Raw genomic sequence first — 22,010 nt, forward strand, 5'->3', positions numbered from 1 at the left:
GCTGAAATGTGATTGGTTAAATGCTTTAATACGAAACTCCGCCTCCCACGGCTATCGAGCTGCAGTCTATTATAGTACAGTATATGGACGAAAATATGTTACAGTTATGACCATTACGCGTACAATTTCGAAATGAAACCTGCCCAACTTTTGTAAGTAAGCTGTAAAGAATGAGCCTGCCACATTTCAGCCTTCTACCTACACAGGAGAATTAGTGATGAGTGAGTGAGTCAGTCAGTCAGTGAGGGCTTTGCCTTTTATTAGTATAGATATTTTATTATATTATTGTGTTATATTTTACAGATAAATTGTTAAATATATATATATATATATATACTGTTAGTTATTACAAATTTATACTTTGATGGTATTTGTTTTTTTTTTTTTTAATTTTGAAGAATCGCTGTTCTAATGTTGTAGCTTGCTTTAATTTCAGAGAGATGCATATTCTCCATGTGGGTTTCCTCTTGGTGCTCCAGTTTCCTCCCACTGTCCAAAGATGTGCAGGTTAGGTGAAATGGGGAAACTCAATTGGCTCTAGTGTGTGGTTGTGTGTGTGTGTATTTGTGTTTACCCTGCGGGGCACTGATGCCATGACCCTGTTCTGTATTTACCACCAGCAAGCAATATGGTTAAATACCAAGTTTCTTTATCATCGAGAACTGTCTTTTAATTTGGACATTGATTGGAATGAAAACCTGCAGTTAGTATAGCCCTCCAGGACCACAAATAAAGATCTCTACTTTACATCATTAGTGCAGATTTTGTACTTTCTTTCCATGTCTGAATACAGAGAACATTCTCCATATACTCTGGTTTTCCTGTCACATCCCAAAGACATGCAGGAAAGGCTGCTTTACAACTCTTAAAGTAAGCCAATATATTTTGAGTGTAAGAGTGAGCATGAGTATGCTCTTTGATTTATTGTCATCTAGTTCAGAGGTGTTTCCTACCTCGGATCTAATATTCCTTGAACACACTCTGACCACAAGGTCCTAAAATGAGCTAAACAGGTTTAGAAAATCAATGGATGGATATGCGTGTGTGGGTAGTCTGACTATACTCAAAACATTATTTTGGATGAAAAGCTCAGAAAGTGAATGGATGGTTGGATGGAAGAATACTCAATAACATTCTGACAACTCATTTAGAATATTTCTCCAATATCACACATTCCCAAAACTAGTGCCTGTAAATCCAAGAGTTAACTTTTGAGCCATAACGGCCACATATTTTACATCACTCCCATCCCTGTGAATAAATAAAGCATGTCAGTTATATGTTTTCTCTGTATTTTCATACTTGAGAATTGCTAAAAGTAATTTTTTTTCTTCATTTTCAGATTGTACGTTTTGTAGCACTTCTTCAGGTGGAAGCCCTTCACCATCTTGTTCTAGCCTGGGCAGCACTGTGCTTTCGTATGGCTGTAGATCATACTCATATCCAAACTATCCTCTTTCACCAGCATTATCAATGACAACCGGAAACCAGATAGGACAGAGGTTATACATTTCTAATCAGTCACCCTATTTTTAAGAATTAATACTTATTGGTAGCAGATTCTATAATGTACATGTATGGAGTATAATTTGTTACCCAAGAGATCATTTGCTTAATTTAGATGCCTCCATATGTTTTTGTTGTTTTTTTGTTTAATTTTCTTTTTTTAACTCCTTGCATGCAATACCTAAGTGAATTCATGTGGAAACCTTAAAAAATAACTGCCAAGTTTGACAAATATATCTTGACATTAAATTGGGTATGCTTAAAATAGCAAAAAAGACATGTATGTGTATCTTTATTCAGTCTATTTTATGTTATTTTAAATGTCACTTTGGTTGACTAAAAATGATGTGTTATCAGAACTAATATAAGTTGAAATTTAAAATATATGAAGCACAATGGTGTGGTTATATGGAGATGTGCATTAGAATGTGACATGTTAATAAAGAATGTGTATGTTATATCTCAGTCTTGCTTTCTTGATAATTATTGAAACCACATTACTCCAAATTATACACATGTACATCATTATTGTGTATCTTTGTTGTTGCTTAAAGTTATTTAAAAAAGTGGAATTAAGCAGCAACTCATTGGCAAATTTGATTTATACAGCAGTGTTAATGTTTTTAGGCTGCACTAGTCTCAAGTTTTTATATACTGACCTTTGATTCCATACTTTATTATTTTACTAAGTTTTAACTTGTGTGCTTGTTTTATTGGTACATTTAAATCTGTGCTTATGAAATATTTGGCTTTGCTGCATTTGTTCTATTTATTGAAACTATTGGTTTACACTTATAGCCTATTAAATTATTGTTCTTTCCATTAATGTTCAGACACTGTTTTAAATAAATAGTAGCAATAGCATGTATATAAAAATGTAGCACAACTTTGTTAAATGATTTAAATTCATAATATGTTATGCTCAAAGACATTGAGCATTGAGTGTTTTCAATAACTGATTTCTTTTGACTCACTCATAAGGTTGACCTTTTTTTCATATGTAATGAATGTGCATAATGTAAATTATAGTAACCAGTGCTTGCTGGTTTGCTTGTTTATTTTTTGGCTTTGAAATACATTGTTGTGTCTTAAAATCCTCAAAATGTTGTTATGTCACTTTTGTTGTTTATTCCTTCAGCATTTCTAGACATAGTATGCTTTGAAAACAATAACATGGAACAGAAAGTAGTGTTGTTTAAAATGTCATCAGACCTTACATAACAATTGGGGTTTGTTTGTGATTTTTGATCAATGCATGTATACTTAATTACGCATTTTGCTTTTTCCTATTTTTGGCTCTTCATTATTATTAATTGTAGATGTTATATTCAAAATTACACACATTAAAGTAAGATGTTTGCTCCATATTAAGTAGTTGCTTTTCTGTTCACGCTTTTGTGGTTTGCTTGTTAGAATCATGTGATTAATAAAAAAATAAAATTGCGTCTTTCATTTTCACTTTTATTTTCTTAATCCTTGTCAGCAGGTTTTTGTTTATGGAAACTTCAATTGCGTTTGAAAATGTATAAATTGATTGAACACATTTTTTTCAAATGTTTAGAACATTAACAGTTTTTAGAATGTACTGTAGTTTGTTTCTTTGCTTTTTTATTTGATTTTAAACAGGTAGTTCATGGTTCAGTAAAATTTTAGAACTCCTTTTCTACTATCAAGATTAGGAGCCACAAACATAATGGTCTGAGGCCCCTACAAATAACCATAAAGCAGGCCAAGAACTTCTCTGGTCAGCCCAGAACAGACTAAGAAAGAGAAGAAATCTATGTGCAAGCTACAACCTGGTAAAGCTCAAAAAGTGGAAAACTAGCTTAACAGCTGAAAATATTAAGTCATTTTTCAAAATTAAAGCAAAAAGCTCCACAAGGAGGTGGATGACCGTAAACCCATGGTTTTTGCACAGAAGGGCAAGCAATGAATATTTATAAATACATGGTTTATTTAGCAAATAGAAATACAGCTAAATGCTCAAAAGAGCAAAAAAAAGGAGTTGCCTATAATGCAATCCTAAGTGAACAAGTCCCAAAACACACAATCCTTAAGAAAAATCCAAGAACAAGAGTAGAAAGTAATCAAAGACCAGATAATTCAACAAAAATAGAAATACCTACAAGAACTCCACACAGACAATGATTTCCTACTCCTGAGCTTTCTTAGCTGATTTAAATAGCAAGAGGAAGAGATTTTATATTTGTTTAGCCATGTTTATGTTGACTTTGATTCTTGTTTTGCACGTTGACTTTGGATATTTGGTTTGGAAAGATTTTTGGTTATTGTGTCAAGATTATGCCTCTCATCTATCTACCTCTTTATTTCTGTTCTACTCTTAATTCACCTTGAACAACTCCTCTTCTGCCAAGCTTTTAAAACACTATAACAGTCTTATCCCAAAAGGCATCTAGAACAACTTTGTTCTAGGACTTCTGCAAGGCTAAGAAACCACTTAATCAAAGTTTTCTATAACATTAAGAAGAATACACAAGGAGAGATCCAAGACCTCATTCTGCTCCTTGGAAATGACAGGCAGGATATGGTAAAGAAACTTCCATCTATATTACAAAGAATGCAGAAACTCCTTATTGTCAACAAAAAGGAAAAGCTGCACAGACGATGAGAGAAAGCTGGACACTTGATAGCAAAAAACGAAGAGCAACAAACCTGTATTGGTTGTCTCTCCTCATACACACCAAATGAAGCAGAGATTTCAGTACTTACAAAGGAACTATCATGTTGTCCTGCAGAGCCCATTGACAAAATCAGATTCAGAAAACTCAATATTTAAAGAATTTTTCCACAAAAAAGAAAACAGTGCTCCACAGGAACTAAAATTCCCCTTTACAGTAGGAATAGTAAAGGGGAATAAAAAGATACAATGAAATAGCGAATGCCCTAAACTTACATTTTTCTGAGGTGTTTACAAGTGAGCAAGTGGATAACCTCCCAGAGGTAAACGCGACTACTAAGTAGGTACTGAGGGATTTGGAAATTGTTGAGGGAGAAGTGCTGCTCAGATTAAATAAGATGAAATCAAACAAATCACCAGGACCAAATACTATTTATCCTCGTGTTCTTAAGGAGGCTAGTGAGTACATATATAAACCCTTGACACATATTTTTAGGAAGTCACTGTGCACTGGAGAGATTCCGAATGACTGGAAAATGGAAAATATCCATCCATCCATCCATCCATTTTCCAACCCGCTGAATCCGAATACAGGGTCACGGGGGTCTGCTGGAGCCAATCCCAGCCAACACAGGGCACAAGGCAGGAACCAATCCTGGGCAGGGTGCCAACCCACCGCAGTGGAAAATATCCCATTATATAAAAAGGGTGACAGGGCAGATCCAAGTAACTATAGGCCAGTAATATTAAAGTGCATCACAGGAAAATTAATGGAAGGAATTATTAAGGATAAGATTGAGCAGCACATAGTAAAGGAGTTATTTTGAACAGTCAGCATGAGTTCAGATGACGGAGGCTGTGTTTTACCAACATGCAGGAATTCTATGAGGAGGCAACAAAAGGATATGATCAAAGTGGAGCAGATGATATTATTTATCTGGACTTTCAGAAAGCATTTGATAAGGTGCCACATGAGAGGTTGGGCATCAAATTAAAAGAAGTGGGTGATGGGTGCAGAATTGGCTCAGACGCAAGAAGCAGAGGGTGATGGTGCGAGGAACCTCATCATTATTGGCCGATGTTAAGAGTGGTGGCCAGCAGGGGTCAGTGCTAGGGCCGTTGTTATTTTAATATATATAAATGATTTAGATAGGAATAGAAGTAACAAGCTGGTTAAGTTTGCAGATGATACCAGGATAGGTGGATTAGCAGATAATTTGGAATCCGTTATATCATTACAGAAAGACTTGGATAGCATACAGGTTTGGGCAGATTTGTGGCAGATGAAATTTAATGTCAGTAAATGTTAAGCATTGCACATAGGAAGTAAAAATGTTAGGTTTGAATACACAATGGGCGGTCGGAAAATCGAGAGTACATCTTATGAGAAGGATTTAGGAGTCATAGTGGACTCTAAGCTATCGACTCCCAGACCAGGTTATATAGCACCTTGATGTGTGGAGTACAAGTCACAGAAGGTTCTGCTCAACCTTCATAACGCACTGGTGAGGCCTCATCTGCAGTCTTGTGTGCAGTTTTGGTCTCCAGGCTACAAAAAGGACATAGCAGTACAAGAAAAGGTCCAGAGAAGAGCGACTAGGCTGATTTCAGGGCTACAGGGGTTGAACTATGAGGGAAGATTAAAAGAGCTGAGCCTTTACAGTTTAAACAAAAGAAGATTAAGAGGTGACATGAGTGAAGTGTTTAAAATTAACAAGGGAATTAGTCCAGTGGATCAAGACTGTTATTTTAAAATGAGTTCATCAAGAACATGGGGACACAGTTGGAAACTTGTTAAGGGTAAATTTCGCACAAACATTAGTAAAGTTTTTCTTTACACAAAGAACGACAGACACTTGGAATAAGCTACCAAGTAGTGTGGTAGACATTAAGACTTTAGGGACTTTCAAGACTCGACTTGATGTTTTTTTGGAAGAGATAAGTGGATAGGACTGGCGAGCTTTGTTGGGCTGAATGGCCCGTTCTCATCTAGAGGGTTCTAATGTTCTAAAACAAGCTGTTACAACCACCCCACTAATAAATTTACATGGACACCAGAAGCTCCACCCTGGACAATTATATAGACTGCTTTCAACACTCAAAACTGGGATCCTAAACAGACAGTAAAATTGGATACAAAACATCACTATTCACGAGCGGAGAGCCATGCATTCACTAAGGGAAAATGCAGAGGTCATTATTAAACCAGCAGACAAAGGGTGTGCTTTAGTTACCTTGAACACATTGGACTAGATACAGAACTGCTCATTACAGTGAACTACAGGAAGACCCCACAGAACTGTACAAGAAGGATCTAAAAAAAAAGATAGTAAGTAGCTTTTCTCTTGACATCAGGCATCATGTAAATAGTTTAATTCCTGAGAACCCCAAAATGGGTTACTTCTACATGCTTCCTAAGATCCACAAAGAAGGGAAACCAGGAAGTCCTATAATCTCAAGAATTGGTTCCCTTACAGAAAATGTCTCAGGATGGATGGAGCACATCCTTAAACCCCTCGCCCACAATACAAACAGCTACATCCAAGACACCACTGATTTCTTAAAAAAAAACTGTCTGCTATAGGCCCCTTACCTGAAGGGAACCAAACTGGCCACAATGAATGTTAAGGAACTTTACAGAAACATCCCTCATGATGATGGCATATTGGCATTTGAAACGTACCTAAAACAACTTGATTTACCCACAGAATCAGTTATACAATTGATAAAATTCACTCTGGACACACAATTTATTCTCATTTGGACAAGACTTGCAACAAATGGGGACGGCATTGGGCTGTCAGTTCGCACCTCATTACGCAAACCCATTTATGGCAAAATTGGAGGAGGATTTTATGCCAACATGTGCCTTAAAACCAATGTTGTATCTCCATTTCATAGATGACATATTCATAATCTGCATTGTCAGTGAGAAGGACCTCCATTTTCATGATGAATATAATTCTTTCCAACCCAACATAAAGCTGAAGCTTAATTACTCAAAAACAGAAGTCAGCTTCCTTGATACCACCGTTCAACTGAAGGATAACACCCTTGTAACTTTTTCACAAACCAACATACAGATGGACCTACCTGAGAAGTGATAGCTTCCACCCCAAGCATGTAAGGCGCGCTCATCATTTTCAGCCAAGCAATATGTTACAACGCTCAGACCGGCATAAACAACTGCAGGAGCTTAGACAAGATTTCATCAGACAAGGTTTAAGGTTATGCTCCCAAAACAACAGACACTCAAATGTAAAGAGCTACTGCCATACACAGAGACAGCCTTCTGGAATATAAAACCAAAGACAACGAGAACAGCAGCCCCCTTGTCACGTATAACACATCTTGAAACACTTTGAAAAATTATAACAGAACTTCAGCCACTGCTAAATAATGATGAAACGCTGAGAGATTTATTTCCAGAACCTCCTCTCCTGGCATGTAGACAACCACCAAACCTGCAGCAACGAATTGTCCAAAGTTCCCTGAGTGAACCAACAGATGATGGTACATCTCCCTGCCTACAGAAAAGATGTAAAACGTGTGCTCACATTTATAATGCAGATGGTGTAGTTGTAGCACACTGCCAACAAGAGTGTCGCATAAAGGGATCATTCTCCTGCAAATTATCTAATGTGGTCTGCGTAATTCTGTGTATGAAATGTCCCCACACTGCACTCTATGTGGGAGAAAATGGACAAATGAATGAATGTCCACAGGTTCCACCTTAAGGCTGGCAATAGGGAGGTTTCTGCAGGACCTTACATCAGCAGCCATGGACACTGTGAGAAGGACTGTAAAGTCAGTGCTTATGGGCAACTTTAAGACACAGCAAGAGAGAAAAGAATAGGAAGTTAAAGGGGTGCTGAATTACAACATGTTACAACATGGTTCAAATAGTGACAATATTTTTATGACCAGATACACTCTATTGCCAAAAGTATAGGGACGCCTGCCTTTACACACACATGACCTTTAATGCCATTTAATGGCAAACCCTGTGCAGCTCTAACAGCTTCAACTCTTCTGGGAAGGCTTTCCACAAGGACTAGGAGTGTGTTCATGGGAATTTGTGACCAGGAGGTCAGGCACTGATGTTGGATGAGAAGGCCTGGCTCGCTCGCAGTCTCCGCTCTAATTCATCCCAAAGTTGAGGTCAGGGCTCTGTGCACACCAAACTCACTCCTCCATTTCTTTATAGACTTTTGCTTTGTGCACTGGTGTGTGCCCAGTCATGTTGCCATCCTCAAAACTGTTCCCACAAAGTTGGGAGCGTGAAATTGTTGAAAATGGCTTTGTATGCTGAAGCATTAAGACTCCCTTTCATGTGAACTAAGGGGGCCAAGCCCAACCCCTGAAAAACAACCCCACACCATAATCCCCCTTCCAGCAAACTTTACACTTGGCACAATGCAGTCAGGTGAGTACCGTTCTTCTGGCAACCAGCAAACTCAGACTGGTCCATCGGATCGCGTGATTCGTCACTCCAGAGGACACGTCTCCACTGCTGTAGAGTCTGGTGGCGGTTGGTTTTACACCACTGCATCCAACGTTTTGCATTGCACTTGGTGATGTCAGGCTTGGCTGCAGCTGCTCGGCCATGGAGACCCACTCCATGAAACTCTGTTCTTGAGCTTTTGGAGGTCTGTAGCTGTTGACTCTGCAGAAAGTTGGTGACTTCTGCACACCTCAGCATGCACTGTCCCCGCTCTGTGACTTGACGTGACCTACCACTTTGTGGCTCAGATACTGTTGTCCCCAATTGCTTCCACTTTGTTATAATAACACTGACAAATGACTGTGGAATATTTAGTAGTGAGGAAATGTCACAAATGGACTTATTAAACAGGTGGCATCCTATTACAGTGCCACGCTTGAATTCTCTGAGCTCCTGAGAGCAATCCATTCTTTCACAGATGTCGATGTTATACACCTGTGGCCATGGAAGTGATTGGAACTCATGAATCCAATGAAATTGTAGTCCAAATACTTTTGGCAATTTAGTGTATGAGGATTGTTTGCATCTCTCTGACCAACCCAGACAACCTGACTACAGATCCACAATGTAAGGAAAATTCATCAAAATCTTCAGAAGACTTTGTTGGACAGTTATGTACTCTTGACTATACACATGTCCTCCTCTTTAGCTAAATGAATCATGGGCTGGAGAGATCTGTTCGTTTTTTTTTTACATCTCACTGAAAAACAAAATGTGAATGATTCACACTTAATATTTTCAATCTGAACCAATATAATTCTTTTTAGTTTATTCATCCCACAATTTTTAAGTTGAGGCAAGTCATTTAGAGTTATTGGGTGCAATTCACTTGTTTTTTTTACTGAAGTAAATCTATTTTTTAAGTTGTTCTTCTTTTTTGGCAGTTGGAAAGCCAAAGTTCGACTGAAAGAATATACAAACAGCCCCCAAACACAGCACATGAACGACCTAAAATATTAAGTTAAATGAAATAGGATTTTTACGTTTGTTCCCTCCACCATAACTTAATTTGGTACAAACAATTTTTTTTACATTGATTGAGATCTGAAACCAAATATTTCAAGCTGCAACACTAAATGACTAATCATAAGTTGCTTGAAAGAGAACATTTACGCTGAATGAACAACATCAATGTTATACTTTTTTCAGTATAAGATCCATCCATCCATCCATCCATTTTCTAACCCGCTGAATCCGAATACAGGGTCACGGGGGTCTGCCGGAGCCAATCCCAGCTAACACAGGGCACAAGGCAGGAACCAATCCTGGGCAGGGTGCCAACCCACCACAGTCAGTATAAGATGTCTCATGTAAAGGTTTCCCAAAGCTGTATCTGTCCTAGTGTGTATATAAACACAGGCAACTACAGTTTCTGGATTACATCCTGCCTGAGGAAGGGGCCTGAGTTGCCTCAAAAGCTGACATATTGTAATCAGTTCAGTTAGCCAATAAAAGGTGTCATTTTGACTGACGTCTCACTGACACTAGACCTGAAATGGTGGATGCTGCTTGTCACAGTCCCTACTAAACTACATGGCCTCTAGCACCCTGGGAGGCCATTGCATCTTTTCAGGCAGCCCCCCTCTCTTTTATGTTTGTGTTGGTGCCTCTGTCTAATGTCCTTTTGAAACACAAACAACACACGTATAGGACTTAACTGTCTCCTAGCTGACCCAAATCCCCTCAACAATGTCATAAACATCATTTCTGCTGCTGTTTCTCTATCTGTATCTCTCACTTTTTCTTTAATGAAACCTGGCTATTCTTTGAGACATCTTGGTGGTGCTGTACCCCCAGACGATTTATCAGCCAGATGCATCTCATGCCATGTGCTGATGACTGTAGGGTAGAAGCGACATTGTGAGAACAAGCACAGATGAAGAAAACTGATACTGCTTGACATCTCACAATCCCTCACCCACATTGATGTAGAAAAGAAACCGTCTCCAGCAATCAAAATGTATAGCCAATACGAGACAGTGCTGCTAATGTCAGCATTGGCAAAATCATTATTTTGACTCATTACATACAGTGGATTCAGAAAGTATTCAGACCCCTTCATTTTCTGCACACCTTATTCTGTTGTAGATTTAAATTAAAATTGATAATAAGTATGACATTTTTGCTTTTTAACCTACTCTATACAGTTGTGCTTGAAAGTTTGTGAACCCTTTAGAATTTTCTATATTTCTGCATAAATGTGACCTAAAACATCATCAGATTTTCACTCAAGTCCTAAAAGTAGATAAAGAGAAACCAGTTAAACAAATGAGACAAAAATATTATACTTAGTCATTTATTTATTAAGGGGAATGATTGAATATTACATATTTGTGAGTGGCAAACGTATGTGAACCTTTGCTTTCAGTATCTGGTGTGACCCCCCCAATAACTGCAACTAAACATTTCCGGTAACTTTTGATTATTCCTGCACACCGGCTTGGAGGAATTTTAGCCCATTCCTTCGTACAGAACAGCTTCAACTCTGGGATGTTGGTGGGTTTCCTCACATGAACTGCTCCTTCAGGTCCTTCCCCAACATTTCGATTGGATTAAGGTCAGGACTTTGACTTGGCCATTCCAAAACATTAACTTTATTCTTCTTTAACCATTCTTTGGTAGAACGACTTGTGTGCTTTGGGTCGTTGTCTTGCTGCATGACCCACCTTCTCTTGAGATTCAGTTCATGGACAGATGTCCTGACATTTTCCTTTAAAATTCTCTGATATAATTCAGAATTCATTGTTCCATCAATGAAGTCAAGCCGTCCTGGCCCAGATGCAGCAAAACAGGCCCAAACCATGATACTACCACCACCATGTTTCACAGATGGGATAAGGTTCTTACGCTGGAATGCAGTGTTTTCCTTTCTCCAAACATAATGCTTTTCATTTAAACCAAAAAGTTCTATTTTGGTCTCATCCGTCCACAAAACATTCTTCCAGTAGCCTTCTGGTTTGTCCACGAGATCTTTAGAAAACTGCAGACGAGCAGCACTGGTTTTTTTTGGAGAGTAGTGGCTTTCTCCTTGCAACCCTGCCATGCACACCATTGTTGTTCAGTGTTCTCCTGATGGTGGACTCATCAACCTGAACATTATCCAATGTGAGAGAGGCCTTCAGTTGCTTAGAAGTTACCCTGGGGTCCCTTGTGACCTCGCCGACTATTACACGCCTTGCTCTTGGAGTGATCTTTGTTGGTCGACCACTCCTGGGGAGGGTAACAATGGTCTTGAATTTCCTCCATTTGTACACAATCTGTCTGACTGTGGATTGGTTGAGTCCAAACTCTTTAGAGATTATTTTGTAACCTTTTCCAGCCTGATGAGCATCAACAACTCTTTTTGTGAGGTCCTCAGAAATCTCCTTTGTTCGTGCCATGATACACTTCCACAAACATGTGTTGTGAAGAGCAGACTTTGATAGATCCTGTTCTTTAAATAACACAGGGTGCCCACTCACACCTGATTGGCATCCCACCGGACTCAATTTCACCTTCAAACTAACTGCTAATCCGTGAGGTTCACATACTTTTGCCACTCACAAACATGTAATATTCGATCATTTTCCTCAATAAATAAATGACCAAGTATAATATTTTTGTCTCATTTGTTTAACTGGTTTCTCTTTATCTACTTTTAGGACTTGAGTGAAAATCTGATAAAGTTTTAGGTCATATTTATGCAGAAACATAGAAAATTTAACAGGGTTCACAAACTTTCAAGCACAACTGTAACCCCTAATGACAAAGTTAAAAACATGACTTCAGAAAGGTGTGCAAATTTAATAAAAGTCCAAAACTGACATCTCACATTCATAGAAGTATTCAGACCTTTAATACAGTACTCTATAGAAGCCCCTTTGGCAGCAGTTCCAGCTTCAAGTCTCTAATGAGCCTGGCACTCCTGGATTTGTGCAGTTTATTCTCTTCTTCTTGGCAGAGACTCTCATTAGATTGTAAAGGAAGTGTCCGATGGGTATATCAGTAAAGTGTGTAGAAAGTGAAGGGGTCTGAATACAGTTTTGGAACTTGTAGGACTATGTTACTGTTATTTTTGCTTTGTCCATAATTGTAGCCAATGAGTTGCTCACAATTTTAGTTCATTTTCAAAACTGAGAGGTCAAGTTAAATGCTCACTAACATGTCTCTTTCCTCCCGTGTGGATAAAGAAAAGTGAAATGCTATGAAAAATGCTCCATTTTTGAAGCTGATAGACGATACTTCCAAGTAAGCATAGCTGAAAGAAGCTAATTGGGGAAACAGTAGGGATTGTGGTGGTCTTTCCTCCAATCAGGTGTCCATTGTTGTTTCTTTCTTTGTCATTTTGGCAGATGTCCACTTTCCTTCAGGGTATGCTTTTCTATTTTGTACTTTTATCCCTGAATTAGCCAGTCAGACACATGCTTTACTGCTTTTTCTTCTTTTCCATGCATTTTTGTAGAACTGTTTTAACCTATAAAAGTTTTTAGCATTTACATGCCACATTGCAGATAGCATTCCAAGTTTCACTTAACATGCTTCATTTTACATTAGCCACGGTACCTGGCAAAGACAAGTAATAGAACAAAAAATATTTGCCATCTCTTGCCCTATGTGCACCTTCAGTGCCTTTATTTTTGAGGCGCCCTTCTCACCTCCTGTCCGAGTTTACTCTTTGAAGGTGGCCCTCTCAGCACGCGCCTTCTCTCCTCCTCATGTGCCTCACACTCGCACTTCCTCTTTTGTCGCATCACCAAAGCCAAACTGACCAATCAGATTGCTCAGAGGGACCAGAAACACAGACATTAGTGTTTTATTATATAGTAGATTAGTATGTTTTGAGCAAAAATAAATTCACGACAACAGCAATGTACGAGTTCACAATAATCTGTTATTATGTTATACATTGCATTGTGTAATATATCAGTGTTTATGGTAGTTTATACCAGTAAAAAGAACATACACATGTGATTATATACAGTATTCTTTAATGTATGAACATTTAGGGTGGCATAGTGGCACAGAGGGTAGTGGTGCTGGCACGTCATGTGATTGCTTTTTCAATGTGACAGTGATTTAAACAAGAACTTTTTAAATAAAGTGTTTATAAGGATACAATATTTTAATTACCCCTACTCAAAATTAATATTATATTTAGAAGAATAAGGTAAGTGATAAAGGTAAAATAGTGTTAGATTAGCTTAAGCCTAACAGCGGTTACTGAGACTTATTTTGCTGGTTGCAAAGGCCCCCCCCCTCCATAACAGTTAAACTTCAAGTCTGCCACTGATAGTAACACAGCTGACATCTGCTGTTCTGTTCACTCGGGTCGCAGAGTACTGAAGTTCCTAAACAACAACAACAACATTTCTTTCTATAGTACATTTTCATACAAATGATGTCGCTCAACGTGATTTACAGGATGAAGAAAGAGTTAAAAAAAAGACAAAATATAAGAATAAAATTAGGCAATACTAATTAACATAAAATAAAAACAAGGTCTGATGGCCAGGAAGGACAGAAAAAACAAAATAAATCTCCAGACGGCTGGAGAAAAAAATAAAATCTGCAGGGACCTCCACGGGGAGCTGCAGAGCCTTTTAGTGAACTTCCACCACACCTGGGAGCGATTCCACTTAGCGCTGATGAGCCACCTGGAGCACAACCAGGAGCTGAATAACAGGAGCTGCCTCACTCCATTTGGGCAGCCAGAGTCGGGAGGAGGTGGACGAAGCTTACCAGAGAGGAAGCAAAGGGCAAAGGGCAGAGGGCAGAGGGCAGAAGGCCTGAACAAGAGAAGCAGAGAAGTAAAGGACTAAGACTTGTATTTTGGTACTTTGTATTTTATACTGTGCTATGCTCTGGGGGAGTGAGAAAATCATCTCCCCTCTGTAAAATAAAGTGTGTTGTCTCTGCCTCTCTGTGTCAGGACAGGGCGACTATATGTGCCCCGATGGTTGACAGCCACAAAATTGATATCCACAAGTGAAAAGCTAAAAATATAAATACAGTGGTACCTCAGTATACATCCGCTTTGGAATAAGTTCAACTTGGTATACGTCCTGGTTGGACACGAAAAATTTTGTTTGGTATACGACCTTTGTTTGGAATATGACTCGCGTGCTACCCTTGTTTACCTCTCTCGAGACAAAGCCACAACTGCCCACGAGCGTCAGTGCGCCAGTTTCTAGTATTCAGTGAACAACCCGCACTATAACTCTCTGTGAATTTTCACGTTTGTGGTATAGTGGGTCCACAGCTCCTGTCAAAGGCCAGTTTTAAAATAAATAATCACTGCGCTCGCGGCTTGGTGAGGGGGCGTGATGGTTGTGTGCACCGCTGAAGCTGTTCTCAGGGTGATTCGCGATGTGGGCGTTTCTCACTTAAGTGCACAGGTGAGAGAACATCCGCATTCGTGATTGTTCCTGGGGCTGCTTATCTTGTGTGGACTTGACCCGGACACAGACAGGCGGACATGTTGTTTGTCACCACCACACGTTTATTATACAAATATTTACAGATATGGTCACTCAGATCCATTCCAAAATCAGTGCACAAACCCCAACACAGTCCTGGCCACAAATGCCACTTCTTCGGGCCGCCTCCACTCTCCTCTCTTGCCTTGTCCTCCTTCCACCCGACCCTGGCCCCTTTTATAACAGCCCCAGATGAGCTCCAGGTGTTCCGAACACTCCCCCGTTGGCCACGCCCCAGCATGGCGGAAGTGCCGGCTGTTCTCCCGGCAGCTCTCCGGGAGTCCTCTTAATTCTTCCCCCCAGCACTTCCTGGTGTGGCGGAAGTGCTGAGGTAACAGGTCCCCAAGGCATTGGGGCGCCTCCTGGCGGTGACCACGGGCCCCTACAGGGTGGAGCTTCCATGCCCTCAACCTGTGGCCCCCAAAGCAACCAGGAAGGCGGCCCCCACGTGATCCAGGGTGGGCATAGACCCACATCCTCTCTCTCAATGACACTTGATAAATAGAGTGCGAGTCGGCTAGAAGGGGAGGAAAAAGAAAGAACTGACGGGAGGTTGAGCGAGAGCGCGCGCGCATATGAAGTAGCTGAAGTAGGCAGAGTGAAGGTCAGCTGCAAGTAGGCCGACTCCCATGTTGGGTAGTAGGGGGGCCGCCAGGTAAAAAGGCACCGGGCTTCTTGTTTTTTTTAGTTTTTTTTTTTAAAGAATACTTCCTGCTGTATTTTAACCTTGTTGTTTTTAAGAAGACCTTTTTCTATTGTTTTTAACCTCCATGTTTCACTTCTGATTTTATGGATTATTTATTGGAACTTTGGAGACTGCACTTTAATTTGAACGCCTTGTTTTGTTGATTGTTTTAATAAAAGCACTTTGCACTTTTTCACCATCCCCTTGCTTTGTTGTTACCGATGAGGCACATTACCGACGGTGTAGGGTTCAAGGGCTCCCCGACAGCAGATGGGAGCATACAGCAAACCCGCATCGTCACAACGTCATTTTGTGTTTTTTCACGTAAATTTGAATTGATTGTTGAAAAGTATGAAGGAGGCATGCGTATCCGGGACATGGCTGTTTGCCGACAACGACGGTATCTACGATTGTGAAAAACAAAGATGTTATTAAAAAGTAAAGTGAGTTTAAATTTTCATTTATTTCATCAAATTGCTTTTGTATTTATGTATTTTAGTATTAAGCAGTGTTTAAATTATTTTATACAACCCCATCAATGTATAATATGCCAATAACAATAGGATTTCTTTTCATGGGAACGGATTAATCATTTTCCCATTATTTCTTATGGGAAAATTAATTTGGTATACGTCCTGTTTGGTATAAATCAAAGGATCTGGAACAGATTAAGGACGTATATCGAGGTACCACTGATATAACAACAATAACAACATTTATTTATATAGCACATCTTCATATAAATTATGCAGCTCAAAGTGCTTTACAAAGAAAGAGAAAAAAGACAAAATAAATAAAAATTAGAATAAGGGAACATTAATTAACATAGAAAAAAAAGTAAGGTCTGATGGCCAGGGAGGACAGAAAAAACAAAATAAAACTCCAGATGGCTGGAGAAAAAAATAAAATCTGCAGGGGTTCCAAGGCCACAAGACCACCCAGCCCCCTCTGGGTATTCTACCTACCATAAATGACCTCAATCAGTCCGCATGATTTTCAGGGTTCACATGGAAGAACTTGATGATGACGGTCATGTGGACTTCTGGCCTTTAATCCATCAATGTAGGGACATCACGGTGCCCTGATCAGGTGGTGTTGGCGCCGATCGCCACCACAGAAAACTAGAAAAAGAACAGAAGAGAAAGTAGGGGTTAGTATGGATTTAGGAGTCAACCTTAAAAGATAGTGATAATTAAATGCATATACAGAATATCAGGATTAAACTAAAATGAACAATCGAGAAAGCCTTGTTAAACTAATGAGTTTTTAGAGGTTTTTTAAAGTCAGTCAGTCATTGTCCAACCCGCTATATCCTAACACAGGGTCATAGGGGTCTGCAGGAGCCAAGCCCAGCCAACACAGGGCGCAAGGCAGGTGCTCCAGTGTATTAGCCTGGTGAATTTCTACTGGTCAGCTATTCCAGATTTTGGGTGCATAACAGCAGAAGGCCGTCCGCCTCGCCACTTATTTTAAGTTTAGCTCTCGGGATTCTAAGCAGTCACTCATTTGAAGATCTAAGGTTACGATTTGCAGTGTAAGGTGACAGGCCTTCTGATATATAGGATGGAGTGAGATTATTTAAAGCTTTGTAAACCATAATCAGTATTTTAAAGTTAATTCTAAATGGCACAGGTAACCAGTGTAGCGACACTAAGACTGGTGTGATGCGCTCGGATTTTCTTTTCCTAGTTAAGATTCTAGCAGCTGCATTCTGTACTCGTTGTAATCGATTGATGTCTTTTTTAAAATTCAGTTTTTGGTTGAAAAATGGCCAAAACGAGACCGCTTTATTAAGGAACATGAAGAAGCCTATCGTTGTGTTTTTGTTTTTGTTTTCAGAATGAAGGTTATTCCATGTGACAGACTGCTAAGAAACTGAAGATCTCATGCAAAGGTGTCTCGAGAAAGAAGGACAAACTGCATTTAAGCAAACTTTTGTCTGGTAGTGTAAGTGCCAATGTAAAAGTAACATCATCTTCTCAAGCTTGCTTAATTCAATTCAGAATTGTTTTCCCGTCACGCTATCTTTGGGTTACAAGACAGGAGGAATTCAAGAATTGGAATGAAGTTCATTGCAGGGCCCATTCACACACAAGTCCAAATTAGAATTTGCCAAATGACCTACTGTGGACATTCTAAGGATGTGGGAGGGAAGGCAGGAGCACTGCATTTAAAGCTCACAGCAGCAGTTTTTCTTGTTTTGTTTTTAAATTATTTATCAGGAAAGAGATAAGATTTTCAGTAAATTAGCGAGTAAATAAATTAAATATTGCTTTGCCTCCACTACAACAAAACAGATTTAATGATGTAAGCCACATATTGATTGTAATACAAGCTTTTAAAATCTGTAAAATGTAGCTAGAAAATTGCATTAGTTCTGAAATACCAAATCAGTTTCATCTCTGCAACAATAAAAGCTGCACTTCCATGGTTACCTGAGACACATCTAAAGCATTAACAGAGGAGCTCTGGAATTCCCATTAGAGATGCATTAGTGTGACTGCGGTGAGGCATTAAAATAAACATAAAAAGTTAAACACGCCATTTATCTGAGTGATAAAAGCCCTTGGAAATGGGATTCACAGTGACTCCTTTTACTAAGGTAATTTTAGGAAGGCTACTTAGAGTGATCTCTGACACTTGTTATGCTGCAGGCTTGGACAAGGAAGTTAAAATGAGTGATGGGGCAGTCAAAAAAGATGAGTAGTACAATTCTGACTACACCATTTCAAAATGTGATTATTTGTTTTAAGAGACCATTAAACTAAAGGAACTCCATAATAGGCCTGTGTGTATGTATACATTTATATTTACATTTACACTTACGGGGGTTTATGCGGAGGCCGGCTTCTGCTAGTGTCGCGAGGACAGCGGATACCTGCAATAGATGTTCCTTCCAGGTGCCAGAATAGATGACTACGTCATCCAGGTAGGCGGCACTATAGGACTGGTGGGGCTTTAGCACTCTGTTCACCAGACGCTGAAAGGTCACTGGGGCCCCGTGCAGTCCAAATGGGAGGACCTTATATTGCCAATGTCCGCTAGGGGTACTGAAGGCGGTTTTCTCCTTGGCAGATGCCGTTAAGGGAATTTGCCAGTACCCTTTTGTCATGTCAAGGGTAGTCAAATATTGAGCCATACCCAGGCTTCAATGAGGTCATCTATCCGGGGCATCGGGTAGGCATCGAACTTGGAGACCTGGTTTAGACGTCTTTACAAAATCTCCAGGAGCCGTCGGGCTTAGAAACGAGGACAATAGGACTGGACCAGGGACTATGGCTCTCTTCAACAATGTCCATGTCCAACATCCGTTGAACCACAAGCTCCACTTCGGCGCGTTTTGCCTCTGGGAGTCTATAGGGTCTCTCCCGGACGACAACTCTGGGTGCCGTGACAATGTCGTGCTCAATCAGTGAAGTCCAGCCCAGTGACTCGCTCACTACTTCGGGAATGGCCAGGATCGCCTGGGTTAATTCCTGCCGTTGTAGGGGTGTCAGCTCATCACCGAGGTTAAGGGCAGGCTTGCACACGAATAGGGAGAGGGATCTACGAGTGTCGGGAGACTCCTCCCTGTCTTTCCAAGGTTTTAATAAATTTACATGGTAGATCCTCTCGCTCCGCCGACTATTTGGTTGTTTAACCAAATAATCGACGAGTCCCTTTCTTTCCTTAACCTCGTAGGGTCCTTGCCAGTAAGCCAGTAGCTTAGAATGGGAGGTAGGAACGAGTACCATCACTCGATCCCCCGGGTGGAACTCCCAGAGGACCGAGTTACGATTGTAACACCGGGCTTGCGCTGCCTGCATACAAGTCACATGGTCTTTTAGGAGTGGCCTGATTTTATTGAGCCTGTCGTGCAGTTGCACCACATACTCTAATATATTGGTGGAGGGTAGGGCCTCTGTCTCCCAACCCTCTTTTATTATATCTAATAGTCCTCGGGGTTGCCGTCCATATAATAACTCAAAAGGGGAGAAACCCGTAGAGGCCTGGGGTACTTCCCGGTACGCAAAAAGCACGAGTGGTAAGAGCTGGTCCCAGGTTCTACCGTCCGCGTTGACTACCTTGTGTAGCATGTGTTTAAGCGTCTGGTTAAAACGTTCTACCAACCCGTCTGTTTGCGGGTGATAGACAGACGTCTTCAGGTGCTTAATGCGGAGTAATCTGGCAACCTCCCTGAACGTATCCGAGGTAAAGGGTGTACCTTGGTCCTTGAGGACTTCTCTGGGTATACCCACTCTAGAAAATAGGTTGACTAATTCCCGTGCGATGTTCTTTGTGTTAGCGGAGCGCAAGGAAACTGCCTCTGGGTATCGGATTGCATAGTCAACCATGACCAATATATATTTATGGCCGCGGTTTGAGGGTTCCAGGGGTCCTACTAAATCCACCCCTATTCTGTCAAAGGGAACATCAATTAACGGAATGGGAACAAGAGGAGTGCGGTCCCTCCTAGGTATCTGGCGAATCTGACACTCCAGGCAGCATTGACAGAAACGCCTGACCTCCTCATTGATCCCGGGCCAGTAAAAATGGAGCTTTATTCTCTCCAAGGTCTTCTCGGCCCCGAGGTGGGCGCCTAAGAGGTGAGCATGAGCTAGTTCGCATATCTCCCGCCGGAAGGTACGCGGGACTAGCAGCAACTTCCGCACCTCACCCTAGTGGGTCGCAACTCAATACAACAGATCATTCTTCATTACAAAAAAGGGCTTGCGTGGTATGGAATTGTCAGCCTGTGAACTGCCGGGGACAACGATAGCATTCCGGGCAAACCTCAGGGAATCATCGTTCCACTGTTCTTTTTGAATGACGCAGGCGTGGACTGAAACTGATGATCCAGGCTATTCAGAGGGTCTTGTGAGTTGGTGGCAGGAAGAGTTCCCTGGCTCGTGCCCTCCCTGGCGGATACTTCCGGGTCAGGGTCCATCGCCGGAGAAGCGTCCCCCTGTGTGTCTGTGCCATTAGGGTCTGCCCGAGAGCACGGCGTGGGGTCCGCGGGAAGGGCGCCTCGCCCCTTCATAACTAGACCCAACGAGGCCCCAGGAGTGGTTTGTGATTTACCGCAGTTTCTGTGTGACCAGTCCTGTCCCAAAATCACCGAAAGGGGGGTTCAGGTAGCACAGCGACCGGCAAGCGAGTCAACTCCCCTTTCCAGGTGATGTAGCAGTCTGCGGAACGATAAGACCTGGTCTCCCCATGGACACAAGTGACTTGTAGGTATTGGTTTAGCCACTGTCGCGGTAAAACATAACGGCGAGCGACAATGGTTATGTTGCTGCCGGAATCAAAGAAAGCCACCACCGAGTGCCCATTTACTAACACCACTCCCGTATTAGGACTTGCCAAGGGATGCGACGGGGCACAGTACCTCTCAGTTGTAGCCCAAGTGCAGTCCATCGGCTCTGTGTTTAGCGGACACGTAGGTAATAGATGGCCGACCTCACCACACTTGAAACAGCGCGGGGAGGCCGGCTTTTCTTTGGGTTTCGGCGGCGCTTCCACAGCGCGTCAAGTGGGCTCGGGGGTGGCGACACGTCCCTGTCGGTTCCCGCGAGCTTGCCTTTCTGACCCCCCGGCTCGGAGGACTGCGAGCTGACGCTCGAGGACTTCCAGGAGACCCTGCATATCCTTGAATGGATGCCGCCGGACCTGCTGGGCGAGGAAACTGGGCATAACGTTGACCAGGCCCTCACAGGCCACCTGTTCTATGACCTTCCAGGCTTAAGGACCCTCGGGCCGTAACCAACGCCCCATTTTGCCCCAGAAGTCGAAAGCCTGTGCTCAGGCCGGCATGTCAGGGTCAAACTGCCAGTTCCTCCATTTGCTCGCCTGCTGGCCCGGCGTGATGCCATAGCATGCCAGGATCTCCGGTTTTAGGAAATCATAGTCCGCGGCCTCCTCCTCGGGGAGGTCGTAATAAGCCCGCTGCGCAGGTCCCTTCAGGTAGGGTGCCAGAATGGACGCCCACTCGGACCGCTGCCACTGGTTCCGGGTGGCCGTCCTTTCAAAGATGCCCAGGTACGACTCGACGTCGTCCGCTTCCGATAAGGGAACAAGAAGGAGGCGTCGGTCGAGGTGGATCTGGTCTTACCGTCTGCGCAGCTGCCAACCTGGACTTTGTCTCCTCCAATTCACGAGTTTTTGCAGCTTGCGCTAGCTGAAGGGACTGAATCTGCGCTGTCATCCCTTGCAGCATGGTGTTCAGGTCCTGTCCTTCAGACA

At 41.6% G+C, this 22,010-nt stretch overlaps 1 protein-coding gene across 3 annotated transcripts in view; it reads left to right on the forward strand.

Moving 5' to 3' along the window:
• Positions 1–1,536, forward strand: part of rbm46 (RNA binding motif protein 46) — a 67,992-nt gene extending 66,456 nt beyond the window's left edge. Inside the window, exon 6 of one of the 3 annotated variants that reach the window (XM_039752726.1) lies at positions 1,377–1,536. In XM_039752726.1, coding sequence (XP_039608660.1) covers positions 1,377–1,536 — 160 coding nt within the window. Of the gene's footprint in view, positions 1–1,342 lie in introns of all 3 variants that reach the window. The other 2 variants (XM_039752725.1, XM_039752724.1) reach the window with 2 other exon arrangements.
• Positions 1,537–22,010: the final 20,474 nt, after the last annotated feature.

Source organism: Polypterus senegalus, chromosome 4 (assembly GCF_016835505.1).
Source record: "Polypterus senegalus isolate Bchr_013 chromosome 4, ASM1683550v1, whole genome shotgun sequence".
Lineage (NCBI taxonomy): Eukaryota > Metazoa > Chordata > Cladistia > Polypteriformes > Polypteridae > Polypterus > Polypterus senegalus.